Here is a 16,695-nt window from a genome sequence, read left to right as displayed (position 1 = left end):
GAGCGAGTGCACCAGTAAAAAATTACTGCTCTAAGAGAGGAAGAGGTAAAAATAAAATGCAACAGTATTGAAAAGTTGCATAAAAAGAAAAATGGCTTGCATTACAGGATTTTTTTATATTATGCTTTATATTATGCTTTTATTATGTTTGAAGGGAATGTATTTTTTTAATAACATCTTACACTTCCTTTCACAATAAATTGTTAATTTTCTTTTTGCCTTTGTTTCTTAAGGAGAAGGATGAAAGCTCGAGCTCCTCCTCCACCAAATCAACCTTCTGCAGCAAGTAGAATTCACAGTGAGCAGAAGCCACCTGCAGAGATAGCTGCAATTTCTGATCAGAGCCTTGTGAGCATGAAGGAGAACATGATTAACAGATTGGTGGACTTCACAGTCATTTTACCTGGTGGGATTGAGCAGAAGAGCACAGTACAAGGAAGGTAAGGCATTGATTAGCTCCCTTGTTCAGGAGTTTTTTCCATTACATTACGTTTCCATACATACTTGTGATCAGTGATACAGAGTCTAGTTGGAAGCCTGTATCTAGCGGTGTCCCCCATGGATCAAAGCTGGGCTCAGTATTGTTTAACTTATTCATCAATGACTTGGACGAAGGGATAGAGTGCACCCTCAGCAAGTTTGCTGATGATACTAAACTGGGGGGAGTGGCTGACACAGCAGAAGACTGTGCTGCCATTCAGAGGGACCTGGACAAGCTGGAGAGCTGGGCAGAGAGGGTGCTCCTGAAGTTCAACAAGGGCAAGTGCAGGGTCCTGCACCTAGGGAGAAATAATCCCATGCAGCAGTACAGGCTGGGGGTTGACTTGCTGGAAAGCAGCTCTGCAGAGAAGGACCTGGGAGTCCTCCTGGTGGACAAGTTAAGCATGAGCCAGCAGTGTGCCCTTGTGGCCAAGAAGGCCAATGGTCTCCTGGGCTGCATTAGGCAGTGTTGCCAGCAGGTGGAGGGAGGTGATCCTGCCCCTCTCCTCAGCCCTGGTGAGGCCTCACCTGGAGTCCTGTGTCCAGTTCTGGGCTCCCCAGTACAAGAGAGACATGGCGCTACTGGAGAGAGCCCAGTGGAGGGCTACAAAGATGGTGAAGGGACTGCAGCATCTCTCATACAAGGAAAGGCTGAGGGAGCTGGGCCTGTTCAGCCTGGAGAAGAGAAGACTGGGGGGGGGGGGGAATCTCATCAATGTGTATGAGTATCTGAAGGGAAGGTGTCAAGAGGATGAGGCCAGCCTCTTCTCCGTGGTGCCCAGCGACAGGACAAGAGGCAACAGGCACAAACTGAAACACGGGCAGTTTCATCTGAACGTGAGGAAAAACTTCTTTTCTGTGAGGGTGACAGAGCACTGGAGCAGGTTGCCCCAAGAGTTTGTGGAGTCTCCTTCCCTGGAGATATTCAGAAGCCGTTTGGACACGGTCCTGAGGAATATGCTCCAGAGGCCCCTGCTTCTGCAGGGGGATTGGACTAGGTGATCTCCAGAGGTCCCTTCCAACCTCAGCCATTCTGCGATTCTATGTAATACTTACTGGTATTAATCTCTCCCTCTCCACACTGATGGAGTGTCTCAGTTATGCTTCTCTGTGTTTTGGGTAGCTGTCATACTAGAGAGTCCTGAGAGCCATGTGTGAGGGACCCTTTATGTGGAAAGGAGGAATTGGCAGCTATTGCGTCATTGTTCTTCCCACGGATGACCCTTACACGTGCATGGATCCATGTTTTCCGTGTAGGGCCACTGAGCTAGTCTTAAGTTGTTTTACATCTCCTAACGCAGAGAGGTTCAGGTGCAGTGAAAACAAGGGCTGCTGGCAAACGCCAGTCCTGACAGTGTGACTGTCTGGGGTCGTGCTGAGGAGGGAGTTGGTAAGAAGGACGATTCATAAAATCCAGAGATCCTGCCTTCACAAATCTGTTGTGTTTGCATAGGTAGCAAAACATCTGTTGGTGTTAGGGAGACCTTAGCTATATAAAAGTGTGTCATCATTTGCTTGGGAATAGAGAAAGGTTCTCCCTGTCACCTGGTACAATGAAGGGGTAATTGTATTGGAAAGATAATTTTGAGACAAATTTTCTTCACAGAGGGAGCTCCTCCTTCACCTCCTTATGATGAGAACTGCTTTGAAAGAAGAAAACTGGTCTATTCATATTACTTTGAGGAAGAATTTGGAAGAGTTTTTTCTTTGGTTACTGTCAATACAGCTGTTAGTGAGCAACTGTGTGAATGGTCAGTAGCAGTCAACAGATTATAGAAAGTGATAACAGCAGATTAGGAGGACACAGGTGCCTGTTGATAAATCAGGGCCTGTGTTTATTTTATATTTGGGGCTTTCAGTAGTAGAAGCCTGTATTGTGGTAAAATTATTCATCGTGATTTGATCTACTAGTCTCTCTTGAAGGAGTATATTTTATGGCTGAGGGGATATGTATACAACAGCCCGTAGTGGCTGGTACTTCATTGTTCTGTACTTTTCTTGTGTTCGCTTAGCAGCTCTCAGGAGGCTGTAGTGCAGCTACTAACTTCTATGGGTCAGTCCCAAAGCCAGAGTGATGTTAAAGGTCTTAAAGGAAAGGAGTGCTTTTATCAGAGCTCTGAAATTGTGTATTCAATGACAAATTTTATTTTTTAATGAGAGAGATGCACACTTAATGAGAGAAGGAATAGAGCCAGCCTAGAAAGAAGAACGTGAAGAACTGTTGATCCTTAAAACCCAAAGAACGTAGATATTTCATTGGCGAATACGAGCATCCTGGGGCATGCAGAAGCTGCTCCCCCTCCACCCGTTTTGTATAGGGAGATACATCATTGCCATATAGTTAGAAGATTGTCTTTTCCTTCCAACCCCCCCCCCCCCCCCCCCGCAAGAGCACAACAAGAGCAGTGGATTGATGTGACCTTTTTGAAGAACACACAAGTTACAGGAGGAAAAAAAAAATCCCTTTACAGTTAATAATCTGTCTGAGTCTCACAGGTACTTATTACCACTAGCGTTACTATCACATACACTGAGACGGAGTGCTTTACTTATTGTAATCTTTAGCTTGTGGACCAAATCTGAAAAAGTTGTCAAAAATAACCCCCCAGAGCTGTCTATGGTTTATGTATATCATCTATTTTAAGCACTCTGAACAACCTAAATGTTCTCTCAGTTGTTCTGTGGGGATATCCACTTTTCTCCAGTAACTTTATGAGGGATCTGTGCCCCTGATTTAGGCAGTAATTAAGTTCCTAAGGAGTCTAATCTCCTAATCTGAGTGTCACGAGTGCCTAACATAGGTAGTAAGCACTCTCCCTCCATGCTGGATCCAGCAATTGGAATGGAGGGTTAGTGGTAAATGTCAATCACCTATAGCCTGCTCTAGGAGGTAGGAGATTATGGTAAACGAGGAAGGAGATAAACTATTTTTAACAAGTTAAATAAAAACAACTCTAATGAGCCATGTATTCATGCAATCAGTCTGTAAAAAGAACTCCTGTGAACTGCTGTTCTGTCTCACCAACAGAAGAATAAAATTTTCTGTACGTTAACACTGTACACGTTTTCAGGAATGTGGAATACAAACCAAAAAATTCCCAAAGCATTTGAAATTTTTATGGCGTTGAACTGTCTAAAATCTCCATATCTGGCTTAAAGCACAGTTATTTTGATATTTTTGCATTGTTTTGACATTGTAGACTGGAAAGCTACAAAGTACAATGATACTGAGAAGTAAACATCTAGTGAGGAAAATACGGGATAAAAATATTGAATTTAGGTTTAGTTTGAAGCCAGTATGGGAGCCAGTTCAGTTATTAAATTCTATTCCCTGTTCACACATTTCATCTCTGATGATGTCTAAGAAGGATATTTCAGACAGATTCTGCTATTGCTTATACTGCTGTAAATCTTCAGTGTTGCTACTGCTGTCACTGAACTGCATTCTGGAAAATCTGCTCTTGAGTGCCCTGGGGAAATTGCTTTTCTGTTGCAGAAAAAAATTGCAAAAGCTTTCTCTAGACTTCATCACAATGAAAAATAGTTCAAGACTTTCAGGAGTTCAGAGAGCAGAGTAGTCCACTGGAGGTTGTTCAAAAATACAAGAACTGCTGTAGTATCATGTAAGATTATTACAGATGAACCAAGTTGAAAGTCAACACTAGCTCTTTCAATTTGTTTACTGTATGTTCTCAACAAAACAGCTTGTAGTTAATTTTACTTTGTTAGGTCTCTTTATAGAAAGCACCTACAAATATCAGCGAGAGGGTGAAAAATTCTAATTACATTTTTTTGAATGATTCAAGAAAAAAAAATTAGGATGTGCTATTTAAGGATATTTTGTTAGAGTCTGAGATTTTTAAATAGATGTATTTATAACAGTTAATTCAATTTGAAAGTCTCTCTTTAAGAGTTTATTGCTGTCTTGTTACATGCACAATTTATTCCAGCTTTTGGAAATAGTCACTGCAGATTTAAGGACAAAATTGAGTCCTTAATGAGTCTGTGTAGTAATCAAATAGCATTAAGGTACACTTGTTTTCCTTTTTGAAGTAAATACTCCCTGTCAATTCTGCTGTAAAACATGAGTACTCATGAACGTTGTTATCGTTCTTCCCCCTTAAAATGAGTACAAAACACTCCCACAACTAACTAATACTTACACTGCTGCATGAGAAGTACATGATGGCCTGAAAGGATAGCTAGGATGTGTTGGAGATTCATATATTTTATGTACATATGTCTGCAGCAGATCCACACAGACTGTTGGCAAGTCTGAAGGAGAGGATGGCTAGACATTTAGAAAGAAAACAAATGGGAAGGCTCGCAAGAGTTTCCAGAACCTTTTCTCCTTGTGATGCTCGGAGGTAACGTTTTGAATCCGTAATCTACCAAGGAGTCGCTGTGTCTAGCTCCATTCACACTGAATAACCCCATTTAGCTTTCCTACGGATTTTTATCAAGAAAATGCAGCTTTAACGTCCAGTCTTCCTCCGTGCCTTTCTGGCGAGCCAGAGAAGTGGTGAAGGTGGATTTCACCGTTTTCTAGAGTGGAGCCAAGCCTTGAGCCTCTCTATGTGCCTTCAGACTTCTCCAGCTGCTTCTTCCCTGCTTTGCACCAGCCTTGGCCCCGTGAGACTCTGCCCGCAGAGTGGTGCCCTCGGGAGCACAGGGGTTCCCAAGCTGCGTAGAAAACACCAGTGATGCGTTGTGCCCCGACGGATGCTAAATGCAAAACGGCTTGTCGTGGACCTGGCCCTGTTACTAAGCGCCCTAGGGAGAAGTTGGCGTTCAGGTGCCTGTTGTGGCAGGGAGGGTATGTGCCTCTCCCCTGGCATGCCTGGGGAGGGGCTGCAGAGATCGGATGCTCTCCTGCTTTATCAGCAGTTGCATTACTGTACACTTTTGAGAATTAACCCTTCCCTTATTAACACTGGCTTTATTTGATACCCCTTGAAGTCTATTTACATTCTCATTCAAATGTTACAATACATCTACCTTGAACGTGTGAAAGGTTTGCTGGAAGCCTTCTGCCTCCTTTATTCTGAGGTATTCTAGGAGTATAACGTTATTATCAAATAATACTTGCTGGAAAACATGGCCATGAATTCATAGCCCTTCAGATCTGCATGCGTTTTGGTTTAAGATCTCATTACTTAAATACATCTATTTGAGGAATAGAAATAAACTGCTTCAGGTATTTTGTATTTCTCATTTTTGCCTCTGTGTTCCCTAAGCATCCTTTGTGTATTGTCAAAGATTATTTGTATCTTAAATCGCACTTAATCTGGTTTCTTGTCACAAAAGTATACATGTGTGTGCTTACGTGTGCCAGCAGAAAGAGAGTTAAGTGCTTTTAATATATTATTTAAAAATAAGCCTAAAAGATGCCTGAATGAAAAAGAGAAGCACTGTTTCAGAGTGACACAAAAAAAAATCTGTCGTAGTCTTGGGAGATACTCTTATGACCAACTCAGTGCCCTTAGGAAGGGAGATGGACCATGTTTTGCTCAAAGACTGGAGGTGAATCTCAGTGACCAGCTGACCGTCACTTGGAATGTCCTGTCTGTCAAGCTGCTCTTATCCACTGGTTATGAATAATTATTTGTTTTAGGTTGCTGACCAGAACTTGAATCTTCCACCTTTTAATCACATATCCTAATGCTTGGCTACTATAAGGTAAAATTCTGATTGTAGAGATATGAAGTCTTTCCTTTGTGATATTCTTATTAAAACTGGACTGATTGTGCAGAATTGTATATTTTTATAAATCTGTTATCTAAGATTTTACCAAATTTTCCCTAGCATCCCATCCTCCCTCTCCTCCCATATACAATTCAAAAAAAAATACAGAGCGATCAACAGCAGAAGATGGATAACTGACAAGGGCTCTGGTCACTGTATTTCAGTTATAGGCTTTGGTTACAACGTGGTGGTAGGTTCATGAAAAAGTGTAGCAGTAATCCTCCAAGAAGAAATTTTATTGGAAAGCTCTATTGACACATTCTTTTGAGTTAACAATGTTGCATGCTACTGCTGCAATGTCCAGTTTGTTTTTGCACTCAGGCTGGTGATGAGGCTCTTTCATCTCCAAAAAATACACCAGTTATATTAGTCACTGCTGTATTTGCAACCAGCCATGACCATGGTCATGTCCTGATTGTTGCTGAGGACTTTGTGGTTAACACAGATAATCTGCTGATGACACTAAAAGTCTGTGAGAAGTCACTAATACCTGGGATATATTGCAAAAAAATGGGGATGTTTGAAGCTAATCATGCGCGATTTGGAGTTGTCAATGCATGGATAAGAGGTACCTCAGAAGAGGTAGACTGGGCAATTGTTGTTGTAATATGTACGATAACAGGAACATAAATCCCCCCATACATGTAATGCATAGAAGGCAGGACACTAGACCTCATAATATGCAAGCTGAGGCGGTAGTCCCCTTCTGAGAGTAAGGCAGGGCAGAGCTTGGTGCAGAGAGCACATGTTATGTGACGCAAAAGCTAACTTCATCACAGAAAGTATGTTCTCACGTGCTTATCAGTGAGAGATTTAATTGTTGGCTTATAGGTCAACATACCTGTGTCTCAAGCATACCAACATATAGGTCAACATACCATACAGTGTCTCAAAAAAACCTGAAGATGTGAAATCAGCCCAGGCTGGTAAAATATGGAAGAGTTAACAGGAGGAAACTTATATGAGACAAATATGGTAATAGATGAGGCGTTAAAAACGGATGAACAGGACGCATACTGCGAAAGGGTTAAAAATGAGCCTGAATAAAGAATATGAAAGATGGATCAGATCAAAAGTGCAGAAAGGTTTAAAAAAAGGACTTAGTAGAATAGCTTACAGAATAATTTACATTGGAAGGGATTTCCAGAGGTCATGTGGGCCAACTCCATGCTCAGTGCAGGTCTCATGAGAGCAGGTTGCTCAAGGCTGTGTCCAGGCACGTTTGAATATCTCCAGGGAGGTGGTTCCCCAGTCTCTTTTGGACCCTGTTTCAGGGCTTGACCACCTTCAAAAAAAAGTATCCTTATATCTAATTGGAATTTCTTGTGTTGCTGCTCGTCTCTATTCCCTCTTGTCCTGTTGCTGTGCATCGTTGAGAAGAGCCTGCCTCAGTTGCTCTCCTGGTGGGTAGCTGTAGAGAGCAACAAGGTGTCCCCTCACCTTTCTGTTCTTAAGGCTCAAAAAAGCCAGTGCTCTACCTCTTTTTGTACATCTTGTGCTCCAGCTACCTAATCATCTTGTTTGAAGTTGAACTGGATGAAGGTTCTTGCCTCCATTTAAAATTGTCTTTATGGATGCTTGTAGCAGAAAAATAAAGGGAATAGCAGAGTCAACATCATAATATAGAGCAAAACTTTATCCTGCACATTTATTTTCTGCTTATACAGGGCTATGTTTTTAAAATGGATTATTAAGTTGGTCCCAGTAAAGATTAGGCCAAGCCACATTAAAACCAGCTCTGTTGTTTCCTGTCCCTAAAAGTATAAATGACTTTGAAATGTCCTGGTGGACGGCATGACACAAATGGTCAATGATAAATACTGCTGACACAACAATTATTCTTTGCTTTCCAGCATTGGTTTTAAATGTCAAATAGTTTGATAATGCAAGAGCAGGATGGAACGCAGATTCAGTGGCCTGAATCGTCTTGTCTGAATTTTAAACTGGGTTCATTCTCCAGTTTTCTTTTTATGCTCTAATATCTGCTTATCTTGCTTCTTTGGAAACACCTGAACTTTGAATTTAGTTCATAGAATTTCTCTTGTTTTCTTTTTATTTTTTGGAAGTTTTGAGGAAATGACTTTCCCAAGTTACAGTTTGAGAAGGGCATACTATGCACTTGTAAGTGGTTGCAAAGGCATCTGATTTATTGTTTAGTTTGTAGACTCTGAAGTGGTGCAGATGAAGCCTGGGGATGCTCTTCATGAAGCAGGTGCGTAATTCTGAGCGGTATGAAACGGGATGGGACGTTGCAGACTTCATTCAAAGTGTTGGATCTGCCTGCTCTGTAATCAACAATTAGGTGAAAATAGCTCACGTTTGACTGCATTTGAACTGCTTATTTCTTTAGTGTCTGGACAAGTTTGTTCAATGCGTATGACTGACAGCAGCTTACTTTTTCAGATGGTTGGTGTGGACTCTAATCCAGTTGCAATTTGTGGTATTATTCGTGCTGAGCACATTCCATGGTTTCAGTGGAAGGTGCACAGAATCATAGTTGTCTTCTGAGGGACCTAGAGGAAAAAAAAAAGATTGGGGGAGCAAGAATTTTTTTTTAAGTGATGTGCTTTTTTAAAGTGTTTTGAATGAAATAGTTTACATGAGGTAAGGTAATATTCCAAATTTGAATGAATTATCACAATATGTGTTACAGAAGCACATTAGCGTTCTACTTTATTTAAAGAGGTCTAGGAGATAGAACACCACGTACTGCGGTTCTGCAAGGTTATTTGCTTTTCTCCTGAAGCAATAGTAATAAAGCTGAGGGGAAAAACATGCAAATTTCACTTCAAAAGAAATATATCTGTAAACAGACAAGCTGATATCTATATCAGAGGGGATGACACTCTTTAAAATGTTCACTGCTGCACAGCATAATGAATATTCATGTAAATATCCATGTATGTGGGGTTCTCTTACATTTTGGACATAGTACGTGTAAATGTGTCAATTGTTTTGTGGCTTGTAGTATTTGCAACTATGGTTGCAAAACACAAACCTTTACAACATAGGACAGTGCCAAAGTAACGGTCCTTAGAGAATGTCATGAAATGATCTGATGAGTGCTTCTATTTAGATGCCCTTTATATGAGCTCACCAGTTATCCCCAAGCTCTATTTTTCTGAAGCCTCTTACACATATTAACAATATCTATCTTCCTTGTTTGATCTTCAGTCATCATCTTCTCACTAGTTTTTTTCTCCTTTAAATACACTCACCTTTTTCAGATTTTCCAGGCTCACATTGAATAGCTCAATAAAACTTGAAATAGGTTATGGTAGAGAAGGTCCTTGAGTTATTTCTAGTTTCTTGCACAGTAAGAGCTGGCATCTTGCATATAGTTTAGTCTTTTGCCTGTTAACAAGGGATCACTGTGAGCCTGTTAACAAGGCCCACTTTCCACTTTCCTTGTCTCAACAGTTAGCCCTCCAAAAGCTTTCGCTGACTTCTTAACCAGTTGGTGGCCAGCAGCATATGCCAAGGAGGAAGATGGGCAGCCTCTGCAGAGTGGTGTCCCAGCTGCCAACAGCTCGCAGCTGAGGGAGATTTTGAGCTACAAATGTAGTGGTGGTGGCTCATAACCTGGGAAGGTGTTTGTGTGTGTGCATTTGTCTGCATTTTGAATCTGTCTATACTTTTTCCAGTGTACACGTAGAAAAAAGTGTCCCTTCCTTTGGGAAATGCCCTATCTCTATACAGTTATTTCCACTTCCACAAAAATATCCCATATATATATTACAGGCTTTAGGTAGGGCTGCTTGGAGTTCTTTGTTTTGTTTTATTTTTTTGGTTTTGATGACAAATACCAGTTGGTTGAAATCAAAACTTTTCAGAAACGTACTGATTTCAACAAACCTAATTTATCTGAGCCTGGATGGAATTTAGGGGAGGAAAGGGGAAAAAGAGAACCCTTCAACACCTTGCTAGAGAGGAGAATTTCTGGGGTGTGAAGGAACCCAGTTCATATCTGTGCTGTGCTAGACAGCATCAAGGTGCCTTACTGGTCCAGTGAATGTTGAGTGATTGACACAAAGCGGAGCACCTTTGCATGGAGACATGGAAGGAGAAAGATATAATGGCTGACTTCTTAACCTAGCGTTCTAAGTTTTACATCAGCAATGAGAGTTAATCATAATAAAAATACTTGAAGCCAGATCTTTTTATACGGGGTAAGTTTCCTCACCAAAATAAATGTGGAGGGCATCTGTTCGACTTGGAAGTATTATTGATGTTAAATGGATTGGGGCGGGGGGGGGGGGGGGGGGGAGGAGGAAAAACACAAACTTGCACTTTGGAAAAAATTCCCAGCTACCTCTTGTTCCAGATTCAGATGGTCAGTTTTGATTTGAGTTATGTGGTGGCTCAAATCTAGGTAGAGTGTAATGGACCTAGAGTGTAATGGACCTAGAGTGAATTACTTATTTATGCCTTGTCTACATGTTAAAGATCAGTGTTTGAATTGCAGAACTTAATATGCGCGTTTGGCAGATAGGATGCACTTTTTCTGCTCTTGGCTTATGTTTGTAAGTGCTATTATTGGCACTGGTGTCTACCTCATAGCAAATAGTTAATTGCCAGGTCATAAACACACACCAAAGTGAGAATGTATGTAGTTCCTAACATTTTTATCTGATCTGCTTAGCATTTCAAAGCATTAGCGCTGCTCGCTCCCGAAGATGGTTAACCAGTGACACATCTGTAGCTTGGACTGTCTTTTTTTTCTTGCATGTTAAAACTGCAGTAACATTTTTGGCGACTGTTTTTTCCCCTCCACTAACAGTGAATGTCTTCTTTTCTGCAGTAAAGCTGTGATGGATCTGTTGGTTGATTTATGTAGCCGGTATCACTTGAATCCAGCCCAACATAGTCTTGAACTGAGGTCTCGGGGGATGCAACAACCTTTGAGTTACAAGCCAAATACTTTGATAGGAGCACTGGATGTGCAGACAATACTTCTGAAGGAGAAGGTTCCTGAGGAAAAGACAAAGCGACCTCCACCAAGGGTCCCCGAGGTCAGTACTCTGGGGGTTTAAAACGGTGCCGTGGACCATCATTTCATTCCTGTGATGGCAAGCACTGAGGCACTTTCTTCCCACTTCACCAGTCTTTAATCCAGATGAGGCAGGCTTGAGATTGGTTGTAACCTGCTTTACTAGTTTCACTGATTTGCACGCAGGCTGGTAGCTAGAATGTCTTGTTGCATGCAGTTAGGTAGAGTGAAGGCTCCTCTTGTAAAGACTCTTGATGAAAGACCTTAATGACTGGAATGAACAGCAGTGGCTAAACTGAGGGTTGTGGGATTGTGGGGTGGTAGGCAAGGTTTTGAGGGTTTTTTGTTTGCCCCCTTTTTCTGGGCAGTTTGGGTGTTTTTTTTTTTTTTTTGTTTTCTGCTTCTCCTGAGAGTTGGTGGGATACTAGAAAAGTAAACTTTGAGAAAAATAATTCTTTATCAAAAATATGAGAAAGGACTAATTGTAAGTGCATTCACAGTATTGTGGAGATTCAGAAACAGCCATCTTCCAAGTATTTGTTCATTGAAGTTTATATTGGTGGGAACCAGCAGAGCGAATTACACTGTTGTTTTAAGTAGGAGTGGTGCTTGTAAATGGTGATAGAAGAAGATGGATGCTTCCGGTTCCTCTTTCTTAGTCACTTGCTGTGACTCTCTCCGTAGTGACAGAATTCTGAGTCCTGAGAGGTTTTTTTTTTTTTAAATTGTTTTCAATAGTGTGTGTGTAGTAAGGAGGAATCATGGCAGCGTGGATGTCCCCATTGCCTTTCTCATCACAAGGCAGCATAGCTGTCGCTGGATGAGGACTGAGAATTTTTGTGTGTTTCTGCAGAAATCGGTGAGGCTGGTAGTGAATTACCTGAAGACGCAGAAGACCGTGGTTCGAGTTAGTCCGGAGGTCCCTCTCCACCACATCATCCCTGCTATATGTGAGAAGTGCGAAGTCAGTCAGGAGCACGTCGTCCTCCTGCGTGACAGCGTCACCGGGGAGGAGCTGGAGCTTACCAAGTCCTTGGAGGAGCTGGGTATAAAGGAGCTGTACGCCTGGGACAGAAAAAGAGGTGAGCCCAGGCAGAAAGTGAGCGCTGCTGGGTTGGATCACATGCCAGCAATATTATGGGCGACTCTAACGCGTTCATGCTCTCCACGCTTTGAGGCGTGACTTAAATAGGACGGTGACATTTCAGTTGGGTCCTTCGCGCCCAGCTGGGAGCAGCCACGTCCCTGGGAGTCCCTGGCTGCTCTCGCCCTGGCCTTGGGCCAGCAGCCGGCGAGTTGGCTGGGCGCCACCAAAGGAGGAGCTTCGCTACCTCCCCAGTGGCTGTCAGTAAAGATGCACCTAACCCTGGGGCTCGCCCGCCCAGAGCCGGTCCTCCGCCCGCCCGTGCTGCAGGCCAGGCAGAAAGCGGAGACGTGCCCTAGCCGTGGCAGCCATGAAAGCCAGGAGAGAAAGGTGACGTAGCCCAGGGCTGGTGAGAGCACGGTCGCCGATCGCGGGTGAGGCAGCTCCTCTGCTGCCTGTTTCATGAAGATGAACTGAGGAGGTATCTGCCTTTAAAAATTTGTTGTTCTTGCTTATTCCCCCCCTTTCAGACAGTATTCCCGTGGTACCTTCTCGGGCTGGAGTTTTAGCACCTCGATCGTGTATTCAGATGGCATGAATATGAAACGTGCTTTAAAGATACACATTGACGAGTGCTATTTCCTTTGAGGTCAGAAAGTGCTATTCATTAACATTGTTTGCTGCAGTTTGTCTCAGTCAGTATTACTTCCAGCACAGTAGACGTCCTTACTTACTGCGTAGAAAACGTCAGTTGTGTGTGCGGTGCGCAGCAGGCTTATTTTTTATTTATACAGTAATTTATTTATGTTGATGTTCCGTCTCTTCTTTCAAACTTCTTTGGTAAGTGACAGTTCTCCCTCTGTGCGAGCCAAATTTCAGTGAGTTTAGTCTTTTAAGTAAGCTGAATGTCTCCTTTTCCTTTGAATTGTCAGGAGGCTCAAAAAAGTGGCTGACAAGGTGTCATAACTCCATTGCGTGTTTTTCTTCTTCTGAGACATGTTTACTGTAATTAAGCTAACCGTTTTGGAGCAACATATTGAACGTGCAGAGTATTCAACAGGAGGGCATACAGCAGGGACAACGTAGAGAATAATTAGCTGAGGCCTGCTTTAAAGTCTTTCTTTAAAATGGAAGTGATGGTGTAGTCGGGTACAATGGTGTAGTGGGCCCTAGAGTCCGGATTTCAGGAGTCCAGTTACAGCTTGGAGAGACAGCTACGACGCTTGACTTTAAGGCTAGGATTACAGCTGACAATCAAATAATGCTGCATAGTGTGCTGCTCTTTGCATCGGAAACAGCTTTTCTTTCATTCTGTCTCTTTTTTGCACCTCTTAGTACGCCCTTCATTAGAATAATATTCTCCCTGACCCTGAGCATATTTCAGCCTTTTTTGCCTCTCCCTACCCTAGCCTGCACCCTGGTGTCTGATGAGAAAAATGGTAAATATATATATAATTATATATATAAAAAAAATTAAAATTTGTGAAAGGTCCCCTTTGTTCCAGCAAATTCCTCCCTCCCGTATTCCAATCTTTAGTCTCAGAGAGAACGAGTGCCGCTAATTTGTCTGTGGGTTGTGCAGCGAGTAGGCAGTCTAGTCTATTCAATTATCAGAAGAGCAGAGAGATCTTTCAAAGCCGTTCTCACGAACGAGTGTGGCCTCAGAGCTGCTGAACGCATAGGCTGCTTGTGAGAGCAGATTCTAGAAAAACTTAACGCTTACCAGTCTCTCCTTCCCTGAAGGAGAAATAGTGAATTCTGAAGCCATAGCAGAAGTGTGACCAAAAGACAAGCTTTGCTGCCACCTGCTTCCGTAACTTGATTTAGCAGCTGAAGGAGCTTCACGACTGAGTCGAGAACAAGTACAAACCTCTTCTCAGCTCGGTAGCTTCTAGGAGCAGCTCTGCATGTCTGGTTTTAGACGAAAAGTTTTTGCGGTAGTGCTTCGGAAAATAAACGCTAGTGTTGTGCCTTAGTAAGCAATATTAGAACTTTAATATGTTTTCTCTTGTCCTTTCGTTGCTTGCCTTTTCCAGTTCCTCCATCCAAAACTCAGTCTGAACCTTCTCTGAACTATAGAGGTACTGTACAACGCTGCTTAGGGAAGATCAGCTTTGCCTTCACATTGTGTTGAGCATGGTTTTGGTAGATAGCTCTTTAAGAAGGTAGTGCTTTTTTTGCAGTCTGTGTTATCTTTTAGACGGTGCTGTTTACATGGCTGTGCTTTTGTTGAGAAGAAATACGTTTGTGTGTGCGCTGTTCCTTCAATAACTGCCGATAAAATGTCAACAATTAACAAATGCTATCATTAACTGATATGTGGTAGTGTATGCTTCTGTATAGATGCTCAGCTTTTTCCTGTTACCTAAAACATGATTTATTTGAATTTCAGAAATACTAAAATTTCAGAGATCTCACAGGCTCAAAATTCATATGGTAGCAAAAATATTCTGATACCTATGAGATCTTCCACTAATTCGAAATAGACTTGTAACTAAGCATTTAAATGTCAAACTTAAATGTACCTATATGCAGTACATCACTCTGGATAGATACTGACTTCTGAATTGCAGTAGATAAGATTTAATTAGATTACATTGTGCTTCCATTTCCAGTTACATAGAAAAGGTGTATGCGTAGTATATCCTATTTCCCCACTGAATCTGTTATAATATATTGATTAAATCAAAATACCCTCAAGAAAGGTATGCCTGATTGTAGCTGGCTTTATTTCCTTGCCTTCCTAGTAACCCCAACGTAGCCAAAACAAACTTGGAGATGGCTTCTGCAAACTTTCAGGAAGGAAGGCAGTCCGCCACCCAGTGGCCGGCCATGGTGCCAGTCTTAGCCAGAGGCCATTTGCCTCTTGGCTCCACTAAAGCTAGTATTTGTTTCTCCCCAGTTCTTCTGTCCTAATTTGCATTGGCTTCCTCTTACATAGAGTATAATGCCAGAGTCAAGGTCCCTCGTATTTGTTTAAGAAAAATGGATCAAGGCTGACATAGATTCCTTGTTGTTTTGAGATGATATGTGGGGTTTATAATCCCAATGCAGTTGGAAGAGATTTATAAAACGTTACATGAAAATGTTGATGGTCAGCTATTACTGAGCTGTTACTGGCTTATCCTGGCGTTTGATATTGAAGGCTATGTGAGTGAGGGAGCCATAATGATTCACATCCAATTACAGCCTGGCTCTGAGCCGAAAAATAGCTGTTTCTGGTGAATGAGTATAGGCAGTGCTTTGTATTTGAGGAAGGTATTAATTTATTACTATTTCTTTGCAGTGGAGTTGCAGGCTGCCTTAGGGATAGTTTCTCCCTTTTTTCATCTGGGTTCTTCATCTTTGCGCTTCTACCATGCTTTGAACTATGGTGTCTTTAACACCTTCTAACACCTGGCATTACTGATATGCAAAGTGATCCTGTGTGAAAATAATGTGCTTTATGTGAAATGCAAATCGGTTTGCAGGAGTTCTGGGATGACTCGTTTTATGGCAACAAACAATTCATTTTGCATGTGCTTCTTAATTATTATTAAATGAAGAAATTACTTACAAAAGAAAGTGGCTTTTTTTCTGTACGTGAAACTTTGTGTGCCAGTGGGACACTCTGATGTCCTTGGAACCAGGGAGAAACCCATATAGCATTACACAGTGCCCATTAAAATTAGGGATTTACACTTGACTGGGCCTGAAAAATATAAGACTTTTACAAGCTGTATATTGAATGTCAAACTAATGGTTGTTCCCTGTAGCACAGGACCTCATTATATTGCCCATTGGGCTCTACTGGTGTTGGGGAGGTTGAAGGGAGACCAAACGATCTGAGAATTCATGCAATTCCTTAGCCAGTTTGAGGAGGACGTGCGCTTTTTGAGCTCTTGCAGCCTGGAAGGCAGAGAGACCTGCCTTGCTTCCCACCTGAAACAAAGGCGCCAGGACAAGAAAGGATCAGCCTGACTAGCCTGGTTTAGGCTCTAAGGAGAGCCATGTTTCCAGAGGACAGGGCTCTTCCTTCCTTATCGAGGTTAATCCAAATCCACATTGAGAGTCTTTCCATTAGCTTCCCTGGGTTTAAGTAAGTCAGGCCCATGGAGTGTTAAAGGTATTCACCATAATCATTTTGAAAAGTCAGGTTTAGGGTATTACAGGGGTATTACAGGGTATTATAGTCCTCCGTGAGTTCGAAGGTAAGCTATCTAACAAGCGTTTTCAAAGGCTAAGCAACTGACTCTGGAGTACAATAGGTTTGATTGAAACTGAAATTTATGAAATTACTTCCTTTTGGCTCCTGTAGGCTTTGGAACAAACTCAGAATGAGTAAAAGTTTGAAAAAGAGAATGCAGGATATGGCACTTACTTAAATAGTTTAGTTCATAACTTCTCCCGAGTATTT

At 42.0% G+C, this 16,695-nt stretch overlaps 1 protein-coding gene across 20 annotated transcripts in view; it reads left to right on the top strand.

Annotated features, from left to right (window-relative positions):
• Positions 1-16,695, top strand: part of COBL (cordon-bleu WH2 repeat protein) — a 174,596-nt gene that overhangs the window by 57,322 nt on the left and 100,579 nt on the right. For 15 of the 20 annotated variants that reach the window (XM_068936152.1, XM_068936146.1, XM_068936148.1 and 12 more), the window contains 3 exons: positions 234-440; positions 11,027-11,237; positions 12,069-12,297. In XM_068936152.1, coding sequence (XP_068792253.1) covers positions 241-440; positions 11,027-11,237; positions 12,069-12,297 — 640 coding nt within the window. In that variant the 5' untranslated portion in view covers positions 234-240. Of the gene's footprint in view, positions 1-233; positions 441-11,026; positions 11,238-12,068; positions 12,298-14,335; positions 14,381-16,695 lie in introns of all 20 variants that reach the window. The other 5 variants (XM_068936145.1, XM_068936150.1, XM_068936141.1 and 2 more) reach the window with 1 other exon arrangement.

Source organism: Struthio camelus, chromosome 2, assembly GCF_040807025.1.
Source record: "Struthio camelus isolate bStrCam1 chromosome 2, bStrCam1.hap1, whole genome shotgun sequence".
Lineage (NCBI taxonomy): Eukaryota > Metazoa > Chordata > Aves > Struthioniformes > Struthionidae > Struthio > Struthio camelus.
This window is presented reverse-complemented; position numbering and strand designations above follow the sequence as displayed.